Source organism: Malaya genurostris, chromosome 2 (genome assembly GCF_030247185.1).
Source record: "Malaya genurostris strain Urasoe2022 chromosome 2, Malgen_1.1, whole genome shotgun sequence".
NCBI lineage: Eukaryota > Metazoa > Arthropoda > Insecta > Diptera > Culicidae > Malaya > Malaya genurostris.
In genome coordinates this window covers 94,606,468-94,629,386 of record NC_080571.1, presented here as the reverse complement: position 1 = coordinate 94,629,386, position 22,919 = coordinate 94,606,468, and the positions used below count along the sequence as shown (strand labels likewise).

General features: G+C 38.7%; 3 protein-coding genes across 4 annotated transcripts in view; 2 read left to right on the top strand and 1 right to left on the bottom strand.

Moving 5' to 3' along the window:
• Positions 1–447: 447 nt before the first annotated feature.
• Positions 448–1,368, top strand: LOC131429708 (COMM domain-containing protein 2). Its single transcript, XM_058594021.1, has 3 exons — positions 448–641; positions 696–773; positions 839–1,368. Exons 1-3 carry the CDS (start codon positions 575–577, stop codon positions 1,348–1,350), a joined length of 657 nt encoding a protein of 218 aa, XP_058450004.1. The 5' UTR covers positions 448–574; the 3' UTR covers positions 1,351–1,368.
• LOC131429709 (large ribosomal subunit protein mL66) lies at positions 1,355–1,990 on the bottom strand. Its single transcript, XM_058594022.1, has 2 exons — positions 1,842–1,990; positions 1,355–1,785 (listed from the first exon to the last, which is right to left on the bottom strand). The coding sequence occupies exons 1-2, from the start codon at positions 1,945–1,947 to the stop codon at positions 1,400–1,402; spliced, it is 492 nt and encodes a 163-aa protein (XP_058450005.1). The 5' UTR covers positions 1,948–1,990; the 3' UTR covers positions 1,355–1,399.
• A 3,907-nt stretch (positions 1,991–5,897) lies between these two features.
• Positions 5,898–22,919, top strand: part of LOC131432618 (regulator of G-protein signaling loco) — a 120,948-nt gene continuing 103,926 nt past the window's right edge. The window contains exon 1 of one of the 2 annotated variants that reach the window (XR_009229921.1): positions 5,898–9,356. Coding sequence is in view for 1 of the 2 variants with exons in the window: in XM_058598992.1 (XP_058454975.1) it covers positions 6,789–9,356 (2,568 nt within the window). In the remaining variant the exon portion in view is untranslated. The remainder of the gene's footprint in view (positions 9,357–22,919) is intronic. The other variant, XM_058598992.1, reaches the window with a different exon arrangement.

The following is a 22,919-nucleotide window of genomic DNA, read 5'->3' as shown; positions in this document are numbered from 1 at the left end:
GCAATCAATGAGCGTCCTGGTGAGTGAAATATCAAGAGAATTTAAGTTATGACAGATCGGCTCTCAGGCACTCAATATATGATGATTGGTAGAGCCTGGTTGGCAGCAGTCCAGTGACATAAGCTTTCCAATCTTCGTCGTGCAAAGTTGCTCGTTGATAGTGACATTTAGCAGCTCTGGATTATATCTATTATTGTGTAAATGAAGGTTGTAGAGCCGAGCAATGAGCATTACATTTTGTAACTTTCGCAAGGGCCTATCGTGCGATATGCCCTAATCACATGTTACTGCCGAATTGTATGAGTGCTCAGTGCTACTATTTTGGCGCGCACGAATTTGACATTTCTTTCCCCTACTTCTATGTACGAGATTCGATGTGGACTCGCCTGAGGGCGCCATGCTCGCAAAAAAAGGATGCCAACGATTTGTTCGGGAAATGTGAGAGCTGGATATCTTGTTGATATGATGTCTTTGGTGGAACGTAAACATAATGTGAAGTAGTGGCTTGGGTTTGTTTAAAATAATGTTTTGTAATTTGCAGTATAGCGTTTAAGTAGCGAACACCGTATTAAAGATGGCTCAGTTGGTAAAACAAGAACAGGACAAGCATTTGAAATTTATACTCGATCAACCGGAGGAAGGTACAAACTGAAATAACTTGATAAGATTATGTCATTGAGCCGATTTTGTTACAGTTCTGGTTGAATTCTGTAAATTGGCTATCGAATATATTAGTAGCGGTATCAACGAGAAAAAGTGCACCGTCGCTGCTAGTGAGTACAAAAGCATACATCTCTAAAGATATCAAATATAATTAGTATATCAATCAACTCCTCAGAAAAGTTAGAAACAACTTTCGACACGGTGAAATCCTGCGTGGAAGCCCTCGTCTGTTTATTAATCGATTGCACCAAACTTCACATCACCGAGAGCGATTTTCAGACGTTGAAAACGATCGATTTTACCGACGGGCAAATTGCAATCCTTTGGCAATTCGTCAGCAGCAAACGAAATCTGGTGGAAAACATTTTGAAGAATTCAACCGATACCGAACTGCACTTTCGTGACCTGGAATGGAGACTGGAAGCCAAAGTTGCTTCCCGATCACAGCACAAACAGGCTGCCCCAATGATTGCTATGAAACTGTATCTGGACAGTGAAGTTGTAAATGAGCACAAGGAAAAACTGGAGCAACGTGGATGTACAACCAACGACCAAAACACCCGGAAGGAAGTTTTGTTGCAAACTGATCCAACTAGTCTGGTACATTTAATCCAGGTGCTTGAACAAGCCCTGATAGATTCCAAAACACATCGGGTGCGGAACTTTGTCAAATCGTTTCAAAAATAGACCATTATTTTAAAATTACTACATGTTTTTTACTGCCAACAATTTGGTTCTAACATTTTATTGTACTTTCATCGAAATATTTGTTAAATTTCTTCCACTGGTAACGCATTTTCGGATCTTTTTTACTCCACGAAGGGTTGATGTTCGGCATCAAGCCTGCTTTCTGAGCCATGATAACTAGATAGCTTATGCGACGCTGTTGACGTTTACATAATCCTGTTATCCGGCGTGGTAGTAAGCATCCATCACTGCGTAGATATTGGCTAAGAATCAGTACATCCGTATGTTTTATGTCTAATCCCAGCGTACACTGTGGACAGAACCGTTGTCCAGTACGCGCGGCTTCTGCAGCTTGTGCGATTAATTGACCGGATCGTGGCGAGGGCACATAATCAGCGCTAATGATCAACGAATCGTTCTGTGTTATTTCCTTTACTGCACAGAAAAATAATGTTATTGATGGGAAACTATAATGAATATGTTGTACTCACTTTCTTTTAGTTGTTTTGTGGATGTGATACTGAATAGGCGCAGAGTAGTTCGGAAAAGGCCAGTTATTCCACTGTACGGCAATACTTTCGATCTAATCAAAGCCATTTCGAAGCAATCAGTCCCCGATATTTTGACAAGGGGCCGGTGAATGACAATTTTATACTTTAGTACTGTCAGGAATGTACACGCTTACTTTTGGGTACCAAAAATTGGGTCATTCAATTTCGCAAAAATCTTACCTACCCAAAATTGTTTTCACGTCAGAATTGCCAACCCAAAATTGTATATTGGGTACTACGCAATTATGGGTAAATATGCAAAATTGAAGTATAAATTACTTCCTTTTGTTGACATTTGTAAATGAGTGGAAAGTTCCTATTATTATTCGACCCAATGATGTTCAATTATTTTTGAAATTAGCTATGTTTTATTGCAATTTCTATATGCAACAGAAATTATATTTTCTACACACTTAAATTTTTTAGCTAAGTCTCGGCAAAAAAATGCCGAGATTCGCACCAGACCCAGTCAGCTTGAAGCGATCTCAATCTTCAGTTCACCAACGCCATCGCACGGCATCACATTCAACATATCATGTCAATTGTATGAGTGCGCAGTGCTGCTGTTTTGGCGCGCACGAATTTGACATTTCTCTCCCCTACTTCTATGTTCGAGATTCGATGCGGACTCGCCTGAGGGCATCATGCACGCAAAAAAGGATGTTGCCAATGATTTGTTCGGGAAATGTGAGAGCTGGATATCTTGTTAATATGATGTCTTTGTTCGCACAGCCGAGTAATCAGCAATCATCTCGGCAAAAAAATTACTGAGCGTCTCGGCACCCTCAAATTTGACAAACGTGAAATATTGCCGAAATCGTCAGCATAAGATTTACTGTTTGATCAGTGAAACTTTCACTGAATATTCGGTAATCCAATAAAACGAAAAAATGAAAAAATAAATTACCGAATCATCAGTAATTATAAATCAAGTCAATTAATTTTGTTTGTAATTTCTCATCATTATAAACACGCCATTCAGGATCAAAAATTCATTTTATTAACACTTAAAGGAGGCTTACAAATTTGTTGCCAGTAGTGCTTAAAGCCTCTACCTGAAAACATTTAGCATAAAAATATTTAAAAAAAGTTTGTCAGAAGGCTCGCATTTGATGCCGAATACTGTAAAAACCATGCAAAGAGTTTTAAATACTGATAGTATTTCCGGTCCTATGGGAATTATTACATCTCTCCAAACTAATGAGCAGTCTCCTTCGCCAAATTCCTCAGACATCACTACCAACAGCGGCGTTTCCGGATGCAGCCACCTTGAGTCGAGCTGGAAATATGATATATATTGATTTTTGGCTTACAAAAATTTTCAATATTTAATGATGCATATGCGGTATTGTTCAAAAAATAAACTCACTTTGATCTATGGAATTATTCCATGCATTGGGTTATTTTTTCGCATATCCCCCAAAGTTTTGTCTCGAAGACGCTTTGAGCCCCGTGTTGGGTGTTTTTCCATTATAATCGCGAGTGCTCTGATAAAGTCGCTTTTTATAAATCGAAACATGTCACTATATATATTTAATATTTTTACTTGCAAGTGGTTACACGCTTCTTCGAAGATTATCCATTTTTTCACTAGAGAATTTCATCAGAAAATAATCGCACAATGCGAAGCGAAAATGTAACGTGGTAATAAATGACAGCTGTCGTGCTGAATCTCGGTAACAGCTAGCGCATATTCCGAAATCTCGGCAAACGTCTCTGCTGATGTCGGCATATCTGTTGTTTACTGATAAATTCAGCAAGCAATTATGCCAAATTTCGGCAAAGTGAAGCATTTTACCGAAATATCAGTGAATGCATTTAACGAAGTTCAGAAACATTCGTATTGATTACTGAAAAGCAAAGTCTTGGCATTACATTCCTTTTGTGGAATTTGGCCTTTCTGTTTCAACAGACTTCGCAGCCGATTCTTAGTGTACAGAATCATTACATGGCTAGTACTATGGATCCTACTGACACTAAGAATCCTTCCAGGTCGGGGCTCGAACATACGACAACTGGCTTGTAAGACCAGCGTCCTATGCATTAAACCGCCAACCTGGGCAATCAGCAAATTTACGTGTTGCTGATCAGTTTCGGCATTTTATTGTTTTTTTTAAACATGTATCCGAAACAGTCTTGCTTCTCACGGCATTACCGCCAAGCAACCACGAACGGGATATTGGAAATCTACTTATACTTAAAATCATTTTTCATATTGTAAACATGCATTTTAATGTATTTTACTAACCAGGTAGAGCCTGATACGACTCACTGTCGATAACACTTTATTTTCTCCCTTCTGAAAAACTTGTAAATGTTGGATGACGTGATTATGTAATTTTGACTCAGTGATATTTTTAAAGTCTATTCATTTTTTGACATCTGTTCAAGGTTGTTGAAAATGAATATTTATGATTCACTCACTGAGTAGCCACAAGTAAGCGTGTACTTCAGAAAAAGCTGCACGCTTATACCCTCACCTTTGGGTAGACCGATTAAACGGGTGAATTACAGGTTTATGTGCAGGGGCTTAGTGCCACCGAACCTTCTTGGCTTCGCTTATGTGGCTGCACCACATTTCTAAATGAACATAAACGACTCCCCGTCGAAAACACAACGTCCGTGTTGTCAAATAACTAATCGAAAGAGATTGTCTCTATCAAGGAAACGTGTTATCCACGTGTTTTCGGACTTTTGTACCTTAGCTTTCGGAGATTTCGGTCTTTTGCATAGGTTCAAAAGATTTTGGCCTTTTTTGATTCGGCTTTTTGAGGCGCACCCGTTTTACGCATTCTACACCAGTATGACCACGAAGTGGTATCAATACAGTCAGCAAACCGTTTACTACGACAAGCTTTGTGTAGAGAAAAAGACATCTAGGACAATGAGACTTCTTCGACACAAGTTATAAGAAATTCAACTACTTAGGAGACAAAAAACAACCTAAGACTCAACAAATTAACAATAAACCGTTACCAATGTTCAACAAAATAACCATTCGCATCACCAAAAGGCCCTGATATCGACCGCCAGTTGAGCGATCTTACGACGATTGAGCAAGGTTCTAGTTAGAAATGTCCTGCGGTACAAGCCACTTCTAAGTCTAGATTGAATCTATAGTTTGCAGCGCCAGCATGCTACACGCTATAGACTTTGGAATGGAATCCTTCGTCCAGTTAGTACCGTTTTGCGTAACAAACCGATACTAAGCCTGGTCGTATGGTTAATCTGAATCCCCACCTGCGTTACAAACAAGGAAGTAGATCGGCCTAGAGATGCAAAGTGGAAAAGCAACGAAGACCTCCGGTGTTTCGGAAACGAATATTTGCTGAATGAGCGTTGGATTTTGACTGTGCGTTTATTGATTTTTTTTGCATAAATATCTGTTTATTAATCTTTTTTTTTGTGTATTACATCAACGTTTTACGGTACAAATGTTTTGACCCTTTCGCCTTCTATCTTTGTTGTTTATACGATTCGTCATTAATAATAGGTGTTTTAGTTACTCTTGTTTTACATACTAATGTTGTTTAATCATAATATATATTTTGCGTTTATTGATAAATATTTTTTGGGTTTTTATATCTAAATTTCTTAATGACAATTATTTACAAATATATACACACATATATTATTGAACATATGTATCAATATATCGCGGTGCGACAACGGCATCGGCATCGAGAATGTTGACTTAGCATAATCTGTTTTACTATGTAACCGACCGGAATAAATGAGTGCATTTGATGTAATTTGATTTTAGCTCGCGGTGTGTAGTAAGTACTAGTCCTATGTCGTAGTTGCGTCGGTGACACCTGAATTAAATGAAACTGCTGTTAAATTTATAAAATTTAATCAATTGCTTTAATTTATCCAGTGTATATTTAGAACTGTACTAAAATTAACATTGTTTTCGATTCAGTGAACATACTCCAACGTAGGTGAATCGAATCGAAATGTCAAAGGAAAAGCAAAGTCGATGAAAACGGTTGAAAAGAGAAATGAATGAAACATCACACGAAGAAGAACGCGTAGATTTCGGTTTCTCGTTTGGATTGGTTCAATTGTTTATTTCGTGATCTTGTTCCCAAAAATGTCCATTTCTAAGCGATAATTTCGTGCCAAAAACATTGCTAAAATGTATAACAGATGTTCTATCCCATTATTTTGAAAAAGATTGGCGAAATTTCGTGCGCCTAGCGTGATTTACGAGAAAAATCAAGTGACTTCAATTCGTCTACTAGCAAGGAACGGGTCAGCAGCATTAAAAGCGTAACTTTCTCATTGCGTTCGTATAGTCGCGGATTGCATCGGTGTGTGTGTTTGCTGTGCGATCTAATAAGAAAACATTTGCAGTTGACGGTGCGTTACCCGTTGGGTATTAGAAAAAAATAATACATTCCAATTACTGTTGGAATGCTGAGATTTCAGAAATTGAGATTATCAAACCAGTTTTGCTGTTTTATAAATAAATACAACAAATAGTGCAAGTTTAATCGAGTCGAATGACATTAAAATTAAGAAAGGAAATTCATAGTTTATTAAACCGCGTATAATGACAGCTTTCTAGTTAAAAGACTTGCCGGAGTGTGAGTGGTAAATACCGCATACAAGTTTCACACACGAATAGTGGAAAGGAATGCAGACATCGCAGAGCAACAACATTCAGCGAATTAACAACTGAACGTTCGAAGATCACCCGCGGCAAGAGCTGGAGTGTTGTGTGCCGAGCGAAGGATGCAAATTGTAAATGCAACCAACAACGGCCGAGTGGTGAAATGATTTTGGCATCGTTAAATATTTTCGATTTTCCTCGTTTCGCGAGGAACTACATTATCATTGGTGTTGACTGGTTTTCAAGTTTTTAGATTTTCACTCGGCGTAACAATGCATGGTCATCGGAGAAGAAAGAAGCGACCGAATTACGGTATTCGGTCGGTGGAGGTCAATCGAGGACTGAACGGATTTGGATTTACGATATCTGGCCAGCAACCCTGTATACTGTCTTGCATCGTGGCCAATTCTCCGGCCGATATGGCTGGCTTACGGGCGGGTGATTTTCTGATTTCGGTGAACGGAATGAATGTATCCCGATTACCGCACGAAGCAGTTGTGCAACTGATTGGGAACACGTACGGGGCGATAAAAATGGCCATCGCAGAAAACTACTATTCGGACAGTTCGGACGAGGACATTTTGTTTCAGGGTAGTCACCAAAGATCACGCCCGAAGTATCCTCATCATAAAACGAAATGCAATCGCTCGACGGTGATGGGAAAGCACACCGACATGAGCGGAAATGCTCCAACTGCTGATTTGGTTGGAACCTGTGAGAGTGCAGCGACTATAGTTGTGAACGATTCTCCGACGGCCTACAACGTTATCCATAGTCCGAATGCAAGCAGCAGCTGTGATATCTCCAATGTCAGCGCAATGGTTCGGTTGATACAATTGAATCAGGACCAAGAGGAAGTGCGAGCTGGGTCGTCGCGAACTCAGCCAGGATCAGAGATTTCATTAGAATATAAGGCTGTTGTTGGCTATCTGGGGACCATAGAAATGCCAAAACAGATTGCTACCAGTTCCAAGTTACAAACCGTTAGAAGTTGCATCCGAAAGATGCGTCAGGAAAAGCGCAGTCCTACGACGGTGCTCATGACAATACTGCCGTCCTGTTTGAATCTGATAAATACAAGTAATGCCATTATAGCAAAATATTCATCTGTTAGACTTAGTTATGTGAGTAGTAGTAGCGAGAATGACAACCGTTACTTTGGTTTGGTTACATCGGCAATCTATGCGGATGGTCTGATGTGTGAGAATTCGGATATCCTCAATCAGCGGAAGGATGTTGTGATATCCAACAGTTGTCATGTTTTTGTGATTGATTCTAAACTTGTGGAACATGCGTTTCACTCGGAGAAGGCTGATCTGTTTAAAATTATCTGCACAAAGGATCCTATCACGAATCTGTGTTTGGAGTTTCCTGGCAGCTCAGAGTACGTTGTCAGTCTGATACGCAGTATGTATAATTTGAAAGCTCCAATCAAACCAGAAGCTGCCCCTTGCAGTAGACCTCCGGTCGCTAGGAGTCTTAATCTAGACCAAGGAGTGCGTCCATATCCGAGGGCATTGAATGATGCACGAATGAATGGGCGAGCTATAGAAGATCCTCACGATTTGTTGGCATCTAACTCACCTCAACCGAGCAATCACAGTGAGATCACTACAACTTCCAGCAATTCTGACTCCGGGATAGGCTTTCATAACGACTGTCGAAACATTTCGGACCGAATTTTGGTTGTCGATTTCCCGGGGATCCCGAATCATCAACAGATAGGCAATGTGAGAGCACACTTTCGCAAATCCCATCCGTTTTGTCCACCCGGCCGACCAGTTGGGATCATCAACGAACTACCTCCCAAATTGGATCCAATTCGAAATATTCGCTGTACAGGTCGATCGGAACCAACGCTTCAAATCTATCATGGAAAATCGAAATCCGCAGACTACAGTTATCCGCTGGCCTGTGGCATTGATCGACTCACCGTTCGAGCACGACCGGATCCAAAAAGCTTTATTTCGGATCGCTCTCCCAGTAAGGACAACGCTATAAACAATCTAAACCATCAATCACCGGTGAAATACGAACAGATTTACCCCGATCTACCCAACCAACTGGACGAATGGACGGCTGGCAAGACGGTGGACGATCTCGGAAATGTCGTTCAGGAACGTCCGATCGATGTCCCCAAGTTGGAAGAGGTTTTCCACGATCTGGAACGTTACAATAGTGATAACGTTAAAAACAGTCTGCTGGCTGCCCGATCATGTGACGATATGATTCTTTCATTCGATAAGAAAATGTTCGAACCCAAAGTTCAGCTTTCCGTCGACGATCTAACGTTGATGGCAAAAAAGGAAGCACATCCGGCCGAAGATGAGCATGTGTTCCTGCAACCGGCAAAACCGATCAAACGTTCGAAGAAAGCTTGTTCGCACAAAAGCTCCAGCAAACAGGGCGGTCCACCGGATGACGCATCCATCGGATCTTCGTCCAACCGGTCCTCGCAGTGCGGTGGCAACGGTGGTGATAAACTGTTGTCGTACAAGCTAAGCCCAAAAGTGTTCGGTTTGGCGCGGCCACTATCGATGAGTGTGGAGAACGTTTCCTGTGCGGATGCAACTGCTGAAACGGACGCTGAAAAGGCACGCAAGGACGAGAAAGAGGAGCAAAGTGGTGAACGAAGAAGTCGGCCATCGAAGAGGCTCAGTGGTGGATTCTCTGCTATTTGGGGTAGTTTGCAGGAATTGCGATCGGGCTTGAAACATGAAGACAGTGCGGTGAACACCAAACGAAGTGATAAGATGACTAGAAAAGAACAGGAACGACGGCTTAGCGGGCTTAAGATTCTGGAGGGAACCTACAGTGAACCTGATCTTCGTTACGATGAGGTAAGTGTATATTTGGAATATTTATTTAAATTCAAGTCTTTTGAACGCACAACATTTCAATGAACCTTTAACTCATTTAATCTATCTACTTTAAACTGTCTACTTCCATGCTATTGTAGCTTTATATTTGTGGTTGGTTGTATTATTGGCGAGAGACTCTTTCCAATATTGGTGTTGGGGGGAATTTTTCCGAGGTCTAGTAGTTGGTCCTACATTGGACTAACCAGGATTTTTCGTATTAGCCTAGTGTAATTCTCTCGCGGCGGGATAGCACTCGTAGTGGTCTATTCACCTTTAAATCAATTGCACGGCTGATTTTGGAAATGTAGTGAACCCTCTTATTGCCTGCAGTAAATGCAATGATTTTATTTAATTTTGATGTGGAACACATCTTTATTTTCTATATAGGGGTGCAAATTAGAAACTCAAGGAAAAATACACGTAGAAATGTGGTCAGGTTTCAATTCAAACACTCACAGCTCAGTATATTTTGTATCAATTATTAATATTATTTCATTATTTGATTTCTATGATTCGATTTGAATGTATCAAGCCACGTATTTTCAATTATAAATGATTGAAATTTTGATAAGTAGCGAGCAGTGTCCTATTTTGTCCACTAAAAATCTCCGGCATATCGGATTTCCCTGTCATAGACGATGGTTTTGAAAGAGTAAGTGATATGTCATCGCTCTGATTGGTCAATCGATGCAAAAGCGAAGCTGATGGAAACACGCGAATCTAAAAATAGAAGCGAAATTATAGCTAACGTTTCAGTCCTACGTGTAGCATGCTAGAGGTAGGTTGTTGCTAGACAGCAAGACAAAAAGTGCCATGAAACGATTTGAAGCTTTAATTGGTATGCTCTGATCTTGTGTCATGCAAGATCGGATGCAATTCCATGGATTGTCGTTTCGCCTGAGAAATTGACATCTACCCCAGGGTGAATTTTGAGTGCTTAAGATTAATTTCTAATTTATATAAGATGAACCTAATTGATAATGACAAAAAGTTTATCGCTTCACCCGAAATCGCAGAATAGTGGAGAAAATATGAAAATAACGTCATGCATACAAAACTTGAACACAAGCTTGGCGAAGAGGAGCTTTAATATCAAAATCGTATCGCAGGTATGTACAAAGACATAATTGTATATATTTGGGATATTGGTGTAATTTCGTCGGCTATAAAACAATGTTCAATCAAATACAAATTATAATACGGAGTACTTCGACAAATTTTCAAGGACACATTTTGCATCTTGCGGTACACTGTCATGATAAACTGTCAGAGTGACAATGTACTTTAACGAGTTTTCTATAAAACTAGCAACACTGAAGGGTAAGAACAAGTTCACCATAGTTACTGTTTATTGTAGTGAAAAATAAACTTGAACTATGTTGTTGTGTATGAGATATGGTTATTCCATATCGGATTTTGTTTTTTGTCCTCCTTGGCTTTTCAGAAATTTGCTCCTTGGCTTTTCGGAAATTGCTCAGTATTATATGTTAGAATGTCTCGGCACTGTTCACCGAATCGTTATGGTAGCCACATTCTTCACATTGCAAATCACTCCCGTCAGAGGAGTAGGAATTTTTCCAACATCTGCTAAATGCGGGGAACCTTTACGTCATAATACTAATAGAAAATAATTCAATTATTAAGTTTATCCATCATGAAAGAAAAACTGTTGTGTCTGCCACCGTTCGGGCTATAATCAATTTGTCTGGGTCACGCATATATGAGTGACTATTGGGAAAACGCATACACAGCTTGCATTTGTTTCTCTTTTAACTTTTATTTTATCGTGTAGAGCGCTAATCGCTGTTTCCGTGTTACGTATACGAATCGTACCCATGTTCCACACCAAGGCCCGTCTATGAAATAAAGTCCCATCACTGCCAAAAAATATCGCAATTCTTCATTCATCGATTAGCTGGAGTGTATCTTTGAATTTGTTGCAATACAACAACGGAAAACATAAACAAACAAACTTGTTTTGCGCCGTAGCAACTAGCATAAAGCGTTGCCAGAAACGATCTCCTTCCACATTTTCAAACTATCGCAACGAAAGGGAGTAATTTGCTAGGCTTACTTGTTCAGGCTGTGAACCAAACATTGGCGGTTCGTTTGTATGGGACTTAGGGGTATTATTATTTGTATTTGGTTCAATGTTGGTTCCTAATCAAGATCAATCTAGGCAGGCTCTCGTGCAATTGCGGATTCAAAAGTGTGACGATTGATTGAACTGTTTGATTGTAGATCATTAGAAATTTTGGTAGCCTTGTTCCACATCAATGGCTCAAACAACCCCATGGGGCTGATCCTTAAAGTTTTTTTTTTGCATAAATATCTGTTTATTAATCTTATTTTTGTGTATTACATCAACATTTTACAGTACAAGTATTTTGACCCTTTGGCCTTTCATCTTTGTTGTTCATACGATTCGTTATCAATAATAGGTGTTTTAGTTACTCTCGTTTTACATACTAATGTTTAATCATAATATTTATTTCAACTATTAATAAAATATCTACCTACTTACAACTATCCCTAATCTAGTACGTACAAATTTGGAATTATTTGTATTACAGAGATTGAGCACCTCTCTTCAAATTTCGTGCAGTATTGTTCGAATATTTGCTCTAGTATATCCAGGGAGGCCATCTCATGTACTTCACTAGTTCTTATCCAAGGGGGTGGTAGATTTCATCTTTATGATCTTACTTTGAATGCGCTGAAGCTTAAGTTTGTGCGTTCGTGCACAGCCCCGCCAAACATGATGATTTGTTTATAGACAGCCATCTGATTCTTCAGGCACAGTTTAGATGTTCTACAAATCAGCGGATACAGAGACCTAATGAGTATGCTGCACTTTTGAACGATTTTGTCAACATGTGACCTGAATATCAGATGTCTGTCAAAGGTGAGTCCTAGATAGATAACTTCGTCGGACCATTGGATGACCTCATCACCGAATCGTATTCGGCATTCGTCTGATGGAACAAGTTTTGGAGATCTTGAATGTGGAAACAAGATGACCTGAGTTTTTGCTGCATTGATCACAATTTTCCAGCTTGTAAAATATTCCGTTAAAGCGTCCAGACCTGTCTGTAGTTTATTCTTCAGAGCATTAATGACACGACCTTTGTAAAGAATGGCAGTATCATCAGCAAATTGTGACAGAACACCACCACCCGGAAGAGGTGGGATGTCTGATGTAAAAATGTTGTATAGAATGGGACCTAGGATACTTCCCTGGGGTACGCCAGCAGGAATAGTAAATCTTTCTGAAAGTGCATTATTCAGAGAAACCTGGAATGCTCTATCTGCAAGATAATTTTTGATAATTTTAATAAGATACATGGGAAAATTATACCGATGCAGTTTGAACACCAGTCCATCGTGCCACACATTATCGAATGCCTTTTCAATATCCAATATTGCCATGGCAGTCGTTTTGGACACTGATTTGTTTTGCTGGATGACGTTGTTAACCCTTGTGAGTTGGTGGAGGATGGTGGATCTTCCTTTCCGGAACCCAAACTGTTCTTCCGGTAATATATCCTGTTCATCTGCGAAAGCGAGAATTCGCCGTTGTATTGAATTTTCAAACAGCTTGGATAGGGCAGAGAGTAAGTTGATGGGCCGATAGCTCTTGGAAAAGGAAGGATCTTTCCCCGGTTTCAAAACTGGGATAACTTTAGCTAACTTCCACATTGAAGGGAAGTAGCCAAGCTCGCAGCACCTGTTGATTTTATTTAACAAAATCTTAGCTATATATATGATACTAGCTGACCCGTCGAACTTCGTCTCGTCCGAAATTTTTTTTTTAATTTATGTTTTCGGACAGTAAAATTGTCTAACGTTAATGTTTTATTTCATTATTTTAACGATTACTTGGCCTACAATAAACGAATTACGACAAATTCATATTCAACACATTGAACTCGGCCTGCAGAAAAAATATTCTCAAAAATTATTGTGGACGTGTTAAAGGCTTTTATAACGAGAAAAAAATAAACAAATGCACCATCTCATCTTTTGAGTCAGTGCATTGAACAGAGATTGTAGAACTCTCTCCAACTAATGGAAGGAGTAGAACCCCATTTTTAAACTCGAAGGGTGGAGTAGAGATGACCAAATGAATACTATCAAATGATTCTGCAAATTTACAAAAGCTGCCCTCGCAACTTGTTGTTTGTAATTGCATGTTAAGGCTTAATTGTAGACTGAAGACGTTTTAAAATTTAATGGCAAATCTTTGGGATTATCGGAGGGAATCAAATTGTTTTGAGCAGTTTTCCATAAATTGGTTCACCGCAAGTCTGGTGATAATACTTAGTTGTGTTTTATGAATGTTCGTAGAATGACAATCACAGCATCAATTTTCGATTGACAGTTTAGCAATAAAAAGAGACATTCATTTTGGACACTCGAAAGCTCAAATTACCATTTTATTAAATATTGTGTCCATTAGCTTTTACAGGAACGCTTAATTCGTTTAATAATTGTATCAATAGCCGTCTCATTAGTCGAACCACTACATAATTTTGCTTAGTATTCGATCCAAAATTAACGAATGGCGTTGAGTTCGGTCCTGAGAATCAATATCAGAATGAATTATTTAGAAAAATGAGCAATTCTTCTGTTCTAGCGAAGTGAACATGAGTGATTCTACCATTATTCTTCTTATCGTTCTTATTGGTCGTTAGGAGAATGGAATGATTTGACTCAAGCAGCTTACAAATGCTTACAAACTTCGAAAAAAATCGGAATAAAAAGTGATCGCTAGCGATTCACCACCAGTTACCATAACATGAAGTGACCCCTCCTTAATTATAAAAATTATCCTCGCGAACAACACTGTTCTGATTGCTACGAACCAAGAAACAGGGTGGTAAGTGACCGAGAAAATCGAGAAAACCGTGGTAAAGTCCGGAATTTGATTTCACCCGGAAAAACCGGTAAAATGTCGTAAAACTTAGTGCAAATCCAGGAAAAATATTCTAGCCCTAATCTTAGTAACGATTTTCAGCATCATGATTATTCTGATTTATTTATTTATTCATTTATTTATTTAGGTAACACTGATACAACAGATGAAAAGTGGAAGGTAATACTCAATTTTATGTTTGAACGAGAAGTTCAGTACGAGTTTTGAAACATCTTATTGTACCACACAGGTTCAACGGTGTATCCATTGGAAATTGGGTCAACAATTGCCAGCCAATGATTCCTCTTATTTCATCAAAATTTGTCTCAGTAATGTCAAATTGTGACAATACTTGTGTTGTAATCTTGGTACTGATTTCAAAAGGAATCACAACATCGACAAAGCTGTCGACTTTCATCCTATCCACCATTTGCAAGGAGTATTTGATTTCCTTCTTTGACAGCTGAAATGGAGTTTTCAGAGAACCTTAGAAAGATTTAGAAGATGGTTTGATTTGTTCAGTGAATCTATGTTTAATTTTTTTAAGGTTATCAGCTATGATGAGGATATTGATGTCGACGAAAAAGCAGTCGAAGATTGTCGATGGTAGGAGAATCAAATTTAGATCACCCCGGTCTTTTTTTTTTCAAAGTGTGAAGCGCACACTTTAAGAATTCTAGAAGGATTTTGTTCTGTCTCACTAAAATCCAACTTTGAGAGAATATCGCATATGTTGTTAGAAAGAATCGGTTTTACGGGAGGAGAACTGTTCCTTAGTTCATTCATTTTTATCCTTATACTTTATCTAGACTATAGTAGGCTAAAATAGTATTGAAATCCACTAGAAATAGCTCTCCTCGAGGAGTGAGTGAACTGGAGTTCTTTATTGAAGAATGATAGTTCTCTATTTTTCTCAATAGAAATAAAAGTAAGCGAATTCTGTGAGTGTTGCGTCTTTCGGAACGTTTGCAAGTTTGAGGAATCTGGTAGAAGTTCGCGAACTTTGACAATGTATACAACAGGGAAATTATTGGTAGAACACATGCAAAAAGCACCCACTATTATTGAATCTGTTTACTACTAAATATAATTTGTAGCTTTTATATTATTTTTGAAGAAACATACAGAGTTTCAGAAAAACGAAAGGACGGTTCAATAGAACTAATTCTTTCAATAAAACTGTTAAGTTTTCAACGGTTCTTTGAAATGAACGGCTTAGTCAATCTATAGAACACACTTCTAATTTGAATAAGTTTTAAGAAGTACTGATTTTCCAAATAGCTTAAAAAAGACTGGTAGTCTTGCAAAAGAATTGAATGGCTTGAAACATAATTATTTTAATTGTAATAATAAGGTATTAAATTTGATTTTCCATTATTATGCTTTACAATGCCTGCCTCATGATATTTCTGGTTACTTACAAAACACCATCAATAATCGTATTTGATGTGTAAGCTGCACTTAAAGCATTATTGGAAGAAAAAGCATGAAGTCTGAATAAAATGTGTTAATTTGAGAAAATTGGAAGAATTTTTATGCTTCATTCCTTGGTGAAATGCAAGACTGATCAGTTTCACCAATGTTGGCCAGATATGATTCTTGTTTTAATTCTATTGTTACATCGAAGATACTGGCGAAGTAACTGTCAAAATAAAGATGGTACTGTAAGTTCAAAAGATGAACGTTTGGACAAACTGTGGATGAGCAGTTCGCTTTCACATCTCATCCAAGTCAGTCGATAAAACAAAATCGCTTACGTTCGGGACAGAAGAAACCAAGTACAGTATTGTGTAGTGAACAATAGAACGACCTCGAAATGAGTGAACCAAACGAACAAAAGCTACCGCCGACACGAAAGAATACAATTGTTGTTGCCTTCAGGCAGTGCAAAATTCGACCTTCGATACGAGAACTTGAAGGTTTGCTTAAGGAACAGATGCATCTTGACATTAAACGTGTGCATTTACTTCAATGCAATAAGACAAAAATGTTATTTACATCCAGTTTTATAAAGAGTTGGATGCAATTCAATTCGCAAAAGACAATTACAATGTGCACTATGTGGAGTACGAGAACACTGAGTACAACATTCCTGTATATATGGAAGATAGTGCTATAGAAGTCCGTGTGCATGATTTTCCCTCAAGCGTCACCGATTCATATATTCGCAAAACTATGTCCCAAATGGAGAGATTCTCTCTATCGAAAAAGAAAAGTGGAAGAATTTTTTCCCCGGTATTCTGAATGGCGTACGTTTATTACGCATACACTTGAAGAAGGCTATACCTTCTTATGTGATTTTCGGTCAAGATACAAGAATTCCGTGCAAATCACTTGTTACCTATGACAATCAGATGGTCACATGTCAATTAGCTGCTTCACTACGGTAAGCCATGTGATAAACTGTTCACTGCGGTAAGCCATGTGATAAACTGGACAAGGAGACAACTACATCAAAGGACAACGGTGCTTCCTTCACACCAACCCCAAGCAGATGTAACAGTTCGTTGTAAGTGAAACCTAAAGATTGAGGAATAGCGATTCGCTTGTGTTTTTCAATACAATGAGATAACGATATATTTTCGGATGGGATTTTTTATTAAAGAAACAAATCTCGGAGTTGAACTGAGTAATTCTCTACTCTTCAATCTGTGCAGTAACTCATGTGCACGGAAAAAACGCTAACACAGCGACAACAGATACTTGAAATTTAATGTCTGATGTATATGAGATGCGTGTAAATACACGCAATTTTGGTAGGATCCAACCTGCTTTCATTCATAGAGCTTTCAAAAAAAAAATAATTGAATTTGGATGGGATTGGGGACGCAGCTCATTCCTTCAATTCAACCGGTTGTGCAGTGCACGAGGTGCACATGAGGACGAGACGCCACTGTTTGAACCACTATTTTGTCGCAGTTAGTATAGAAACTTAATCCTTATAGTATCAGCTGGAGTTTGGCGCACTCGACAGAACAGCGACCAAAAGTAGCACTGCAGGCTTGTTGAAATCGGTTTAGTCATGCGATTTTTCGGTTACGTCACTTATACCATTATATCTTCGGAACCGGCAATGATTTTTGACTAAGAAAGGCGGAACGCAAACAGCGTGGATAACATCGTCCAATGTCTGCACACCTAGTAGTTTGATTGCATACTAAACGTATCTCTCTCTTAGATTGCGTTGTAAAATGCTTGGTACTTTCTCTGACATTCGTTACTTTCACTCACTTCTTCACTAATGCTACACTCACTCATCAATCATCCGGTTCATACTCCACGGATGCAAAAAATACAAACAAAGATAGAAACAATCAGAGCAGATTAGAACAGTTAGTGTTAGCACAGAGAACAGACATCTAAGCTAGTACAAACTTTTTCAAAAAATCTGTGTAAAGCATACAAGTAAAAATCCGTTAAAAATCACCGTTGCATGAAATCTCGAACGCAAGAGCCCATAAGGGATTACTGGGGTGCTCGAAGCGCCTCTACAGGAGAATTGCTATTTAGTGATTACTTTTTCAAACCACCGTTAAATTTCTTACACAAATTGAAATCTCCACTTGGATGTCTGTTCTCTGTGGTGTTAGTAGAATCATTTCGATATCATTTCCAGATAATTAAAGTAATAATCGTATATACCGCTTTAGACATAAAATACTATATGAGAAAGCAGGCGAAATTCTCCGAAGTTGAAAACAGCTTAAGCTGAAACTGTTGGTAGAATGACAAAATACCGATACGATACAGACGCACGACCCAATGAACGCCTGGTTACCGATTTAAGCACAATCCCTGCCCAAGTGACAAATTCTCTGACGAACTTGCAATAGAAGATAGTGGTTTCTTCGTTTTTGTCTTCTTGATCTCCGGTTAAACCTTTTTGTATTTAATGCAGTATTTTTACTTCATCGACTGAAACTTCTCCGTATGGCTGGTTCTCTTAGGGTTTCTGTATTTTTTTTATCAGGTCATTCAAACTGTACATTTAACAGCAATTAACGCAATATAATGTGTAACTATTTTCTCTAAATCGCCCTTGGAACTTGCTGCCTTGTAATACTACGCATACTTCTTTTAGTACACATCTCGTTGTCCAATTTTAGTTTGGACATTTAACATTCTCAAGACATCTGGCGTTTGGAAGCCGCAACTGGGCTAGGCGGGATACTTACTCATTGGTCGAACTGAAAAACCTATTAACCGAAGGGAATGTCAAGTGCGACCTAATGAATGGGTGAGTAGTGCGATGCGTTTGCTAAGCTTAGTTCGTTGTGGAGCGTGGCATCGTCGAGAACCGTTCGGGCGTCGGCTGTGGTATATCCGTGTTTTGTTTTGTTCAGGATTCGACTAGTTGGGAGCGTGAGTTTCATTACCTGTTGGTGTTATCAAAAGTGTTGAAGAAGTATTCCGAAAGATTTCCGGAAGTGCAAATTGTGTTTGCGGTGTTTTATTTTTTTCAAAGAAAAAGCCAAAGTGAACAATGTGCATCGTATCTATGTTCCGTCGGCTTCATACTTCCAAGCATGACTCACGAACGGTGACTGTGAAGGTTGTTCACTGTCTGTCTCCAAAGCATGAATAGATCACGCGCAATTGCGGAAAAAAAATGAAGCTGATTGAATTAAAGCGTCGTTTTAATTGAAATCAATTGAATGCTTTCGAGTAGAGGTACGAGTTTATTCAGGAAGGGTGACACGGATAAAGACTGCACTTTGCTGCTGCTGCTGTATGGTGATTGTATTCGTGTGGTTAGTTGGTTGCCGCTGGTGTTAATAACCGGAAAACACTTTGATCTACGGGTCAATTTGCAAAACTGATGTGAATGATTGGTGCTTTGTCATGACCGTTGCTGGACTTTGGTGGACAAATGAAACAGTTTTGTTTACGTCGGGGAAGCGTAGTCTGAAACCAATTGGTGTTTTGTTCATAGTGTTTGTTTTCCAATTGGAATTGATATGCCTTTAGTTGGTTCTCTAGGTTATATTTGTATGAAATGTTAAAAACGACGAATGTAACAATGAGAGATTCTCTTTGATTACTTTCTCTTTCGATTATAACGGTACTCTTAGTAATCCTTCGCTCCAATTATTTACCGATAATAATAACTAAAGTTATCATCTATGAATCTGCACTGAAGAAATTGCCGAAAAAAGCAGGAATATTTCGCAATAATCGAAAGAGAAAGTAAACAAAGAGATTGTCATTGTCACATTCGTCGTTTTGAACATTTTATACAGATATATTTTTTCATGAAAATATTTCGTAGCTACGGTAATCCTTAATCGTCACACCTTTAACATTCATCTCATATATTGAAATATTCTAGAACAAGATCTGCTACTTCTAATTACTACACTGTCATATTACTTTTTAAGACGAAGGATATTGATCGATTTCACAGCAATTCGTTGATCGTTGATCAAGTAAACTATAAAATAAAGAGAAGACTACTGGTTCAAACCTATTTTTCTCAATTTAAAATCACTCCCTAGTGGTAGTCAAGTGTCAATTCATATGGTTGTTCACTAGATGGCGCTAAACAATTGAAGTTGTCCTTTTCAGAACTATCACGTATAAACCTTGGTATTGCATTCCTTTTGTAGAACTTGACCTTCTGTTTTAACAGACTTCGCAACAGATTCATAGCGTACAGAATCACTGCATGGCTGGTGTTAAGATTCTACTACCATTAAGAATCCGTCCAGGTCGGGGCTCGATTACACGACAACTGACTTGTAAGACCGCTAACCCGGGTCCAACTGTCACATATATTCTTTTCTATTTTTTTTTTGTTTTTTTTTTGTTTTTTTTTCATCTTTTGCATCTACAGATTACAAATATCCAACAGATACATTTTTTGGCTTAAAAATACAACTATCACTAATATTTATCTCAACATAACAAATTAAAAAAAATAAATAAATAAATAAATAAAGTAACATGAAAACTCTAACTGTGCCTGTCTCTGAGATCGTAGATAGAATTAAAGCTAACTAGAGAGAGTATTCCGGAAACGTTTTTTTGCAGTAGTACGCGACAAGTGGAAATCGAAAACATCAGAACAGCGATTGAAAAGGCGACACATGCTGAGGAAAGGTTCGTTATATGCATAATTTGTTCTAGCACGAGGTAACCTCAGAAATGGATGGTATCGAAGACTGCGTTGATGGATGTTGAAATTCAATTTTTGTAACAGATCTGGACAATCAATTCGTGATAATATTAAATCAGAAACAAAAACTGCTTTCGAGACATCACGGCGAACGGATAGCAGATCAAGATCAATTAACTTACAACGGTCCTGGCAGCTGGGAAGGTTATGAGGGTCGTTCCAAGGAAGACGACGAAGTGCAAAGCGAACGAAGTTGCGTTGGATAGATTCAATACGCTGGATGCCGTTTTGATAGTACGGTGCCCAAACAACGGCAGCGTACTCGAGAGTAGATCGGACCCAAGTGCAATACAGCGCTTTTAAACAGTATATATCAGTGAAGTGCTTAGTTACGCGGAATACGAATCCAAGCATTTTAGAAGCTTTTGAGATAATGTATTCCATGTGTTCCTTGAAACTTAGTTTACAATCCAAGAGAACGCCTAGGTCTTTGACTACGGATTCTCGCTTAATAACTGTTTGAGCGATAGTATAGTTGGATATAATTGTTGAGCGTTTACGAGAGAATGAGATAACGACGCATTTGGTTGCGTTCAATAACATCCTATTCACGTCACACCACATAGTAAAAAAAATTGTTTGACATCTGACAATAATGATCAGTACAATATTCTACACAACATCGTACTTCTTTGAATATTACAAACTTTGTATCGAACAACGAGCGATCACGGTCAATGTAGATTTTGTGTTTCTATCTGAAGAATTCTGTTGCCAAATCTAATCCAAAGTTGTGATTTTGATGTGAGAAACGAGGAACGTTGAAGACCGTCACAACCAGCAAATGCCGTCCTCTTGAGAGTCATTAGTAAAGTGCATAAAAACGGGTAAATGGGTACCACATGAATTGAATGAAAGACAGCAAGAAAATCATCGAACCATTTGCGCTACTGCCAAAGTACAAAAGGAAGTCAGTTTGTATTTTCTTATAGTAAAACAATTCAAGAATATTCGGTGATATTTTCAAGCCTATCGGAGCTCTAGAAGTTATGAGCCTTTACCGTTGCTTATCTCATAATGAGAAGAAACAAAAGCTCGGCACACGGGTCCAAGAGTTCTGTTTCGATTGACTTAAAAATTTGATCAAACATTCTTGAATAGTTCAATTATGACAAAACACAATGACAAAATATGATATTTTCAAAAGTGTTAGACCCTAGGCGATCCCCAGAAAAACAAATGGTTTCCTTCGATTTTATAGACAATAAACTGGGAGCGGGTCATATCGCCGAAAGCCATTTCGCCGATAGTCGTTTCGCCGAATGCCATTTCGCCGAAAGTCGTTTCGCCGAATACGTCATTTCGCCGAAAGTCGTTTCGCCGAAAGGGTCATTTCGCCGAAAGGGTCATATCTCATGCATGTTATGTCTTCTGTATAACTGATAGGGCGCAGCCACATAACCGAAGCCAAGATGGCTCGGCGGCACAAAGCCGCCGAGCCGACGCCAGCAGAGTCGGCCGCCGACCCGCCGTCGGAAGCGGCGGCCTCTTGCATACAAACCTGTAACCGCCTCGTTTGCCCGGTCTACTCAAAGCTAGGTTTCTTTGCTTTAGTTAGGTAGCGGTAGCGAGGTCGGACAGCACATGAACCAAAACGATGTGGCGTAGCCGCATTAGATATTGTTTCATTTTCACTTAACAAACGGAAAATACCACCTACATTTGCCTGGTAGATACACCTATGCAATTGCTTTGATGCTTAGTAGCTAATAGTCAACAAGTTTTCTTGGGAACTACAATGCTAGGTCAACAAAACGGGCGTTAACGCTATCATCTTTCGTTTGTCTTCAATTTAAATCAATTCTAATTACGATTTCAAGACGTTTTCAGGATTCGACGAAATGACCCTTTCGGCGAAATGGCTTTCGGCGAAATGGCATTCGGCGAAGTGACCCATTCGGCGAAATGTCATTCGGCGAAATAACCCTTTCGGCGAAATGGCTTTCGGCGAAATGACCCTGATCCAATAAACTTTAAACGCGTTTTTTCTCGAAAGCAGGTTTTGAAGGTCCGTGTCCATCGTGATTCGAAAACTACTTCACCATTTTTTTCAAATTTTGCACACACTTTCTACATGTAAAATACCAAACCTAATCGTCTTCTTTTTCTTGTATTCTTCCTTTGGGGAGGTTTTACAGCTACAAAATGGCGGATTTTTTACTTTAAACAACCACCAAAAATTCAAAAATATGAAAAAATCAAATAGAATCTAGAATAAATATCTACTATAACTATGCTGCTGTGATTTGTTGACTTCTGCCTAGTCTGCGCTGAAATACAGTGAACACCGCAAATCACGATTTTCAAGAAGCGTTCTCAAAAATACCTCTTCATCGACTTATTTCTAAATATTTTTTCACGAAAAAACTACAGAATATTGTTTGATGCTTTTTATTATGCAAAAAAATTGAATTTTCTTTGTTGAACAATAGCTCTAAAAAATTCGCATGAA